The sequence below is a fragment of the Xiphias gladius genome, chromosome 5 (assembly GCF_016859285.1).
Source record: "Xiphias gladius isolate SHS-SW01 ecotype Sanya breed wild chromosome 5, ASM1685928v1, whole genome shotgun sequence".
NCBI lineage: Eukaryota > Metazoa > Chordata > Actinopteri > Istiophoriformes > Xiphiidae > Xiphias > Xiphias gladius.
Window position 1 is genome coordinate 10232191 of NC_053404.1, and position 9414 is coordinate 10241604.

Consider the following 9414-nt stretch of genomic DNA (forward strand, 5'->3'; position numbering starts at 1 on the left):
CATCAAAAGTCCATGTGAGGTCTTGAGTACTGAAGATAGTTATGATTTATTTAATATGATTTATTTTCCCTCATGACCTGTTCAGATTAAACCACAGTTCCAGGATATTCTCCGACTATCCGAAGAGAATGTTGGTAAGGAGAGCTTTGACCTACATACACACACATAGACATGCAAGTGTTCAGATGTTTTCTCAGCTCTGTCAAGAGAATGTTGGTAGGTGGAGTTCAGATACTGTTGATGTAAACAAGCTATTTGCAGTCAGTATGGGTGTTCCCCTCTTCTTTTTTTTTTTTTTTTTTTAAATTCCAGACATGTTTCTGTAGTTGTAAGGGGATGCTTGGTCTCATCTTGTTGCCAAGTGATTTAGCTTTGGTATTGTGGCCATTTATGAAATGTGTTTTGTAGTGAGGCCAAGCCTGTGTTTTGGCGATCATGACCTTAAATTGCAATTGTCCTTTTCAGTAGATTTTTGTAAAACTACAACAATATAATGTATGCTGTAGACACAAAATGTATACCACAGTATAAGAGACTGTACCTCACCTAATCATGTGCTGTCATGTTCCATTGTATGTAGGGGTGAGTAATTGGGGAAAAGGTAATTCACATATGTCCAGCACAGTTGTAATAGTGTTTAATAGCAGAAAAACAATGAGAAAAGAGTGTGAATGTGAAATCTTGACCCACAATTCTGCATAAAGGAACATTTCTATCTCACAAAAGGTGGAGATGACTTTTTCTACACTAAGCAGTAGCATCAAAAGACTATAATGCAATGCAGCCACAAGATTTAAAGTTTATGGCTTAATGCTGAAAATGGAGAACAATTTCAGAAATTTTAATGACTGCAGTTGAATTTTGAATGTGATGTTAATTCTCTTTTGACCTAACATCTTCTCATTTTATGCCTCTGTCAGATGCTTCAGCAGGAAACGGTATTCTCACCAAAGCCACAGTCCCCATCTATGCCACCGGAGTGCTGACATGCTATAACCAGGTAACTTAATAGCAGTCCTCAGCTGACTTGAAAGTCAATAATAGCTGACTTGAAATCACATGAGGAGAACACTTAATGTGGATTTATCTAAGAAGCATACCTTGTGATGGTTTTTAGTGTCTTGCAAGATAAATATGTCAATAAGTCATTGAAATTATTTCCTCTTTATACTGTACTTAGTTAACTTGTTGAGTTGCTTTTGGACTATTATTTTGTCATCTATTAATGTAGCGTGTGGACCACATTAAGCATTACAGGTGCTATTGTTCGTTGTCACAAGGGAAAATCCACTCCAAAACACATCAAGCTACCACATGTTTTTGTTTTGATTTTAAGTACACAAAATGATCCAGCACTTGCAAAATATAGTTGCGTGCAAGAGTGCTATTTTCTGTGTTAAATTTCAGCACAACATGTCAACAAAACACGCTTAGAGCAGGCCAATTCGATACGGGTTGAAAGTGTTAAAAGATGTCCCAAAATACACTAACTGATCTGTAAGAAATGACATACATGTGTACATATTAAAATTCTGATGTGAATTTATTTGTTTCCCACATGACTTAATTGACTAAAACATGCTGTCATTTCCCTAAAGGAGGAGGATCGCAAGTTGTTGGTGGGTTTCCTAGAGGATGTTTTGACAACCCTATCATTGTCCCATGCACCCCTCGACAGCCTTAAGGCCTCCTTTGTGGAGCTTGGGTAAGACATACACACACACACACATGTATTGTAGATTTTTGGAACTTTTTTTAGGTCGTGACACAAAATAACCCCTCTTTTTTTTTTTTTTAAATGACTTGCATTGATATAAACTTTCATCTGTATATTTTAATTGATCAGCAATGCCGTTGTTACGTGTGTCAAAAAATTATCTCCCAGTTTGAAAGTCAGTCGATGGTTGTCAGTTGCCACAAAATTGCCCACTGTTTATATTTTGCTCCGTTACAGTGCCAACCCTGTGTACCATGAATTGCTGCTAACTGTTCTGTGGTATGGGGTGGTCCATACCTCTGCACTGGTCCGGTGTACTGCTGCACAGATGTTTGAGGTACAAAACACACACACAAACACAAAGATAGTGTATTCAACCAATCCCAGTTTTTGATTTTTTTGATCAGATATTAGTTTTTATAAATACTACCTAAAAATGTGTAATTGTTGTCACATTTGCTCTTTTCTTACATTTTTAGCAAGACATAAGAATAAGTGACTGTAACTGTGCTACAAAGTGTGAACTAATAGGATATAACATGGCTGCACAATTATGGATAAAATTATAATTCAGATTAAGTTATTGTTTATTGTGATTATTTGTAATTGTGGCTTTTTTGGTATCCTATTAAAAGCCTTTTTAATTTTGTAACAGAATGATTGTAATACATTCTAAAATAAATTATATGTACTTTATTAGTGAGCTAAAATTGTCTTGTGAAATTATACACAACTGTGTAGTACCACATTATAGATTATATTTTCATGTTTCCCTATGTGCTGTACATGTGCTAGCTCTGCTTGCTATTGCTGTTGTTTAACATGCATTTAATATTTAGCCACTCTGTCTTATGAGTATGAGTAAAAACTCCAACAGCTTATCAGCGCCCTGCTTTAATATGTATGGCTAGACCCTTTACTTTAGACCTTTCACTGTGCACTGGTCTCACAAGTGACAACATAAATATCTGCTGCATGTCAGAGAAAGGGTAAAGTCAGCAACCTGAAAGTATAGTCAAAAGAGTTCAAGGCATGTTCCTTTTCAGTGTTTTTGTAAAGTATAACTTAATCAGAAATGATTTCTTGGGAACATATTTTTTTACTGTTTTTGAGTATTTCGGGTCTTGTGGAAATATAATACTACTATTATTTTTAAAGAGAGATTAACATTTCCCTGTTTTCCTCCTTGCGATTAAATTCCACTGATTGTATCCCTTTTTAAGCCAAGTTCCCAAGGCAAAAGTCCAGGAGACAGCCATAGCAAATCAAATCTTCCTGTCCTTTGAGATCTGTGCACACTTTAAGGTAAAAAAAAATAAATAAATAAAAAATAAAAAAAAATAATAAAAAAAAATATATATATATATATTGGAATGAGGATCTAGGCATAGCAGTAGAGTTGGGCCTATATTGATCTAAACTTGCGGAAGGAGGAGTGGTAGGCTGTAGTCATGCCCCCCCCCTTTTTTTTTTTTTTTGTGAAGTACTTGCCCTTTCCCAACACATCTCACTGTCACCATTCCATAGTGTATAGCTGTCCACCATTATAAAAACTGTGGGTTGGAAGGTGGGACCACAGATCCCAGATCAGATAAGTCAAAAGTGAATGAAATAATAATCTGACCTGGATTCTGTGGAAAGAGCCCACAGCTTTATGCTTCACCATACTATAAAAGTATTGTGTAGCTATGTTGGCTTTGCCATTTCTTCTGCATACCTGTGTGTGCATGTGTGTGTTTGTGTGCGTGTGTGTGAATGTGTGCATACACATGCTTGATACATGCAGTGCCGTTCCATGCCTTGCAGCTATGGTTCTTGTCATTGTATATCACTTTCTTCCTATCGTTTGTTTGTTTGTTCGTTTGTTTTTTCTTTTCCCTTCCCTCTCTGTTTTGCTTTCTGTTTTTTTTGTTTTTTTTCTCTCTCTCTCTGTTTATTGGCGGTGTTGCTCGCTCTTGTCCCAATGCCCTGCCCACCTCTGTGACATCACGGCTGGCTCTGTCCAATCCGATCAGCTGCTGGTGAAGGGGGTGAATGAGACGCTGGTAGCTCAGAGAGTGGTGCCGGCTCTCATCACACTGTCCTCCGACCCTGAAATGTAAGTGGAACATCAACAACAAACAATAAACCGCACCGCGTCTCTCTCCCCCCTTCTCTTCGCTGCCTCAGAGCTATCACACTGAAACAAGTCTGTACCTGCCAGGAGCAAATTCAGCACGAAACAAAGTCACTAAAAATACAATATCATCATTGATCAATCATTGATGTATTTTGATATTGAGTTTATTTTCAGGTTCTCCGATTAATTCCCTGAGAAATTTTTTTCCCCTCATTTTTTCTGCCATTATTACATCTATAGTCAATTGTCATAGTTTTTAGTAGTTTGGAATTGCTCCTGTTGAGGTTTAGGCTGTGCCATGGGGTGGTTCATCAGCATAACCACTGTTAACACTAACACTGCATGTCAGCATCACCAATCTGCAACACTAATCTTCGCCAGCTCTCGTTGCCTCATCAGTCTGCAATACTAACCAGTCCTCAGCCAGATTAATGCGTGCGCATTGCTGGCATGTGGCAATAGCACAGTCCCAGCATACTAACTGTAACCCGTCCCCCTCCACCTTCCTCCCCACCCCACTCCGTTGAAGCAGGGGCCCTCCTCCTGACCGACCGGTCAGTCAGTGGTTGGTTATCTTTTCCTGTTACTCTATTTTTCTCTCTTTCTCTCTGTCTCCTCTATGATCTCTTCTACATGTATCTCATTCTTTCACCTCTCTCCTGCCTTCCTCTATATTTCCCTTCCTCGTCCTATCTCTGTCTCCTCTCACCCTTCCTCTCCCTCTCCCTCATCCTGCTGTGTGGTGGGTTTGCAGTTGGTTCTCCGAGGCATGAGTGAAGCATTAGTAGATCGCCGGGCGGCTCCAGCCCTTATAACTCTGTGCAGTGGGCCTGAATTGTGAGTTAATTGACACAAGAAACCCTGTCTGTAAACATTGTCATTTTTTTGGGCTGCATCCTTACAGTTGTGAAGCAGTGTCGTCCTAGAAATCTATCTCGCTGAGCTTGAATGGGCACTTAAAAAAAACCCTTGTGACCATGTGGCACCAAAACCCCTCAGTGCATTGGAAAATTTAGCTGACGTGGCAGCTTCTTTAACCACCACAAAAATTCACTGGCAGAGGACGCAAGAGCCTAAAGACATTTGCGTTTCTTCCTGTATCCTGTCACAAATACACACTGATCTGGAGACACAGTGACTGGCTAAATAGTTGGAAGAATACGTAAAACTCCTCTTGTTCAATCCTGCGGGATACTTTTGTCCTTTTCAGTGTAGTATAAACAGGGGACAGTGTTCTTAGCCATGTTTTAACAGTAAATCAACGAATTAAAAGAAAACCCATTTTAGCTGCCAGTGTACACGCATCCTTTGTGTTTGTTATTAGATACAATGATGAAATTAGTGGTGACTGTTGGAATGCAGCCCTTTTTCATCTCATCATTTTTCTCTGTATTGAAATATACATGTTGATGGGTATACACTTGTCCCCAATTTATATATTAAAAATACATTTATTTTAAAATCTTATATATGTTCTTTAATTTTTTTGTAACCTTTCAGATTTTTGGCATTATTGTATCTTTCACATATCTTCTCGTGTCCACGATCAGCAGACTATGAAATAAAAATTAATGCTTAGAGACATAATGAGAAATTAGTTTTTACTCCACTAGTTCCAAGACGCCCCAGTGTATCTTTTGATCTTTCCTGCTCCTACTGACAGTGGAATGATTATCAATCTACGTGCACCCCATTAACCTTGCTTATTCATTGTAACCATTGATTATTGTCAGAGCTTTTTATTTTTTTTTTTTACTATGATTTTGTAATTTCTGAATGATTTGGGAATTAATTAATCCCTTTTAAAAAGTTGTTCCCCCTTTTTTCTTCTGGATTGTTAGCTTTTAGTCTTTAGCTAGATAAGCTGTTAGCTCAAGAATGATTTGGGCATTATATTAAGTTTTGAAGTAGAGATAGGTTATATATATATTTCATGTTAAATGTAGATTTGGGTAAAATATTGCTTGCAAATTTTTGCTATTTTCATGTTACAATCGAATCCAATGCTAAGACGGTTTTGAAACATAATTTTGCATACCTTCACTGTATATTTTTGATGGATCAGGCTGCACCAGCTGATTGGTCAGATTTGAATGAATTGGTAATAACTGATCAAAATAGATCATTGGTAATTACATGATCATTGTTAAAACTGCACAATCAAAAATGAACTTACTAGATCAGCAAGTTATTGCAGTTCATTTTAACCACTGATTACCAAAGCAGTTACAGGTATGGTATTTAAAGTGAAGACCAACTTGCAGCTGTCAGTAAAATATTGATAGCGTTGGTATGTCATGCAGTTGGCACTGACACTTCATTTTGTTTAAATTTCAAAGCCTCCAGTCCTATAATAATTTAGGCAGAATGCAGAGCTCAAGCTTCAGGTACAGCATGTGAACAACCACCTTAGTTATCACTGTGGTTAGCCCATGTCATTACAGTGTAATCACTATATTTGGATAAAACCCAGAATATGTGTTAAATGAGGAACTCCTACTTTTTTGATTTTAGTATGTAGCGAATGGGCACTAGATATCCCATTGTAATAGAAAGTGCATAACATAAATGCATAACATTTTTAATTTCAGTTAATATTTGAATCAGTTAGTGACATTGTATAAAAAATCTGAAAATAGCCCAAGGAAAACTGATGGGTGCCTCCATATTAATGCATAACTTTGGGCCACCTGAGTTGTCTTAATGTGGTTAAAACCCAACAATCTGGTGATTCAAACATTTTGAAATAAATCTTTGCAGATAATATGTAACTCTTTCTGATTCTTGTCATTCTAATGGAGAAACATGGAGAAAACCTAAAAGACTGGTACAGTGACTATGAATGGTAAAATCATTGTCTTGCTCTCTCTTGCTGATTTTAGCTCAGTGAGGATATCCACTATTCCTGCCTTTGGTACCATCATGGAAACTGTCACACAAAAAGAGGTAGGAAACAGTAAATGTCACATTGTGCACATGCCTAATATGCACACAATTTTAATATATATACTTTACAATATACTTTACAATACTTTACAAATCTTAAAAAATACAAACTACTGCCTCTTTCTGTTTATATGTGTAGCTGCTGGAGCGTGTAAAAATGCAGTTGGCATCGTTCCTAGAGGACCCTCAGTACCAAGATCAGCACTCTTTGCACATGGAAATCATCAGGACATTTGGAAGAGTTGGACCTAATGCAGAGCCACGCTTTAGAGATGAGTGTATGTAAAAGATAAAATGTTAACAGTGTTGAACCAGGTCTGCTTTTTTTTTTTTTTTTTTTTCTACTACTATTCTATTACCCTGCCTCTCATGTGGTCTTCATGTGCACAAACTTTTTTTTCCTCTAGTCGTGCTGCCACACCTTCACAATTTGGCACTGGCTAACAACAGCCAGGCAGTGGAGAGCAAGAGGATTGACATCGCCACCCAGCTGTTTGAGGCCTACAGCGCCCTCTCCTGTTGCTGTATCCTTCTAAAGGTCATGCTAATGGTCATTCTGGATTTACTTTTTATGAAAAGAGTTTTATCTATAGCCTTAACTCTTTCTATATACTGGTACATGTCACGGTTAGATAACCTTCTGAAACCTAAGGGGAAAATGTGTAGTCCACATTTTCTGAGAGGTCAGCTCACTCACACTTCTAAAACTACTGTACTGTATGTATTTCCAAAGGATTTACGAGAAGTCTGTGTCAGTGTTGGCATAGGTTCAGGGTTAGTTGTCGTAACAGTGAGTCAGTGGGCAGGCTGTTAGAATAACCATTCAAATGCTAGCTGCACCGGTCAGATGTTCTCTGCAATGTGCCTGTATAACTGTGTGCTGGTACGTATCAGCGTGGCCCCTGTGTCTTGAGTGCGTGGTGCAGTGTGTGTGTTGGCAGAGTTTGCCTGTCATTTGGCAGGAGGAGAAAGGGAAAATAAGCTCCCTCCATTTTGGGACTAGAGGTAATTACAGGGTTGCTTAAGCAAAGGAAAGGATGAGAGTGGGGGAAAAGAGCGTGAGAGGGGGAAAGGACTGAGCATCAACTTAAGTCCTTAGTAACAGTTCCCAGGATAGGTCTCACATTTACATTACCCCTGCTCTGTCTCTGTCATCCTTCTCCTCTGACATTCTGTGATTTTTTTTTTTTTTCTTCTATTATTATTTCTCTTTTATCACACTCTTTCTTCCTCTCTCCACTCTGTCTCTCCTCCGTCAACCCCACCCTACCCACTTCCAATGCACACACACAAAGAGGACAGCTGGTCTGGGGTTCATTCCTGTGGATTTTTGTCAGACTATGATTTCACAGAGCAGTAATGTCCAGGAGGTATAGCCCTAACCTCAGAGGCTTTACCTCCCACTGCATGCCTTTTTCTTGTAATCAGTGTGACAAGCTCTGAAATTGTACATTCCCAACTCTAAAAATATAGATTGGTTCTCTCTGTGTCCCGTATAGCTCCATTGGCTATGATAGGTTTCAGAACATATTTAGTAGCGTTAAAGACAAAGTAGTGTTGGGCTGAAATTTTAAATTTGTGTCACCTCTCACTTGGATTGTGTATTTATACAATCAAAGGCATACTTTTAGCCAATGATAGGTTTTTTTTGTTTTGTTTTGTTTTTGTTTTTTTTAATATTTTGAATTATTCTGAAGTAAACTCCACCAATCTGTTAATTCCCGAAAGCACTATCCAAATTGTATCTGTAACTGGTTGGTCTTGAAAGCGTTTTAGTTTATATTTCTATACATGTAGTGAGAAAAAAAAAAGTCTGGATAAATAAGGCATTACTTCTCTACTCTGAGAATAACATAAGAGGGTTATTACAATTTACAAAGAGGGTTTTGTTTTTACTAAAAACATCTGGGCATTTTTTTTCTTATGGCACCTATCAGCAGTTCAGGTTTGTTAATCTATACATTCAGCTGTGTTCAGTTAAAATAGGTTGTTTTTTGCTATCTTTTTTTATTATTTTCATTCCCAGATTTGTCTTAAATTTTAAAATGAGTACCCATATTTTGCTTTCTGGAACCTGCATGTCAATAGATAATGAGAAGTTACACTTATTTGTGGTCCTGCATGGTGCTTTGGATCAAATGGTATTTTCAACTTCAGTAGTTTTCAATTCCACTCCTTAACTTCCTGTGCAGTCATTTCTGAGGAGGTGATGGTAAGCCACTTCCTCCCTGGCCTCAAGTGTCTCCGCACCGACATGGAGCAACTCTCTCCTGAGCACGAGGTCAGGAGACATACAGATATGCATACACCGTCACATATACATGGGGGATTTCGTGCACATATTGAGACACTAACTCTAAATCTTAGAATGCACACATGTACACACAAATACAGTATCCCATCTGCATACTACCGCACTGATTGGCCAGACTTTATCCTTTCTATCTCTTACTCCCAGGGGATCTGACACAATAATGGTAAAGACAGACAGTCTGACTCTTCACCTATTTCTCAGACACACTCATACACACACCTCTAACATATTTATTTGTGTCTCAGAATCTCACACAATCCATTTCATGTGAGCATTTTCCCAAGGTGACTAACGATCAGTTGACTCTTTTCCTCTCTA

At 38.2% G+C, this 9414-nt stretch overlaps 1 protein-coding gene across 7 annotated transcripts in view; it reads left to right on the forward strand.

The window, feature by feature from the left end:
* The window catches only part of relch (RAB11 binding and LisH domain, coiled-coil and HEAT repeat containing), a 37268-nt gene that overhangs the window by 25356 nt on the left and 2498 nt on the right, over positions 1 to 9414 (forward strand). For 4 of the 7 annotated variants that reach the window (XM_040126593.1, XM_040126590.1, XM_040126591.1 and 1 more), the window contains 9 exons: positions 86 to 134; positions 921 to 1000; positions 1599 to 1705; positions 1955 to 2054; positions 3733 to 3815; positions 6719 to 6782; positions 6922 to 7060; positions 7190 to 7306; positions 8975 to 9063. In XM_040126593.1, coding sequence (XP_039982527.1) covers positions 86 to 134; positions 921 to 1000; positions 1599 to 1705; positions 1955 to 2054; positions 3733 to 3815; positions 6719 to 6782; positions 6922 to 7060; positions 7190 to 7306; positions 8975 to 9063 — 828 coding nt within the window. Of the gene's footprint in view, positions 1 to 85; positions 135 to 920; positions 1001 to 1598; positions 1706 to 1954; positions 2055 to 2512; positions 2993 to 3732; positions 3816 to 4590; positions 4674 to 6718; positions 6783 to 6921; positions 7061 to 7189; positions 7307 to 8974; positions 9064 to 9414 lie in introns of those variants that run through there. The other 3 variants (XM_040126592.1, XM_040126595.1, XM_040126596.1) reach the window with 3 other exon arrangements.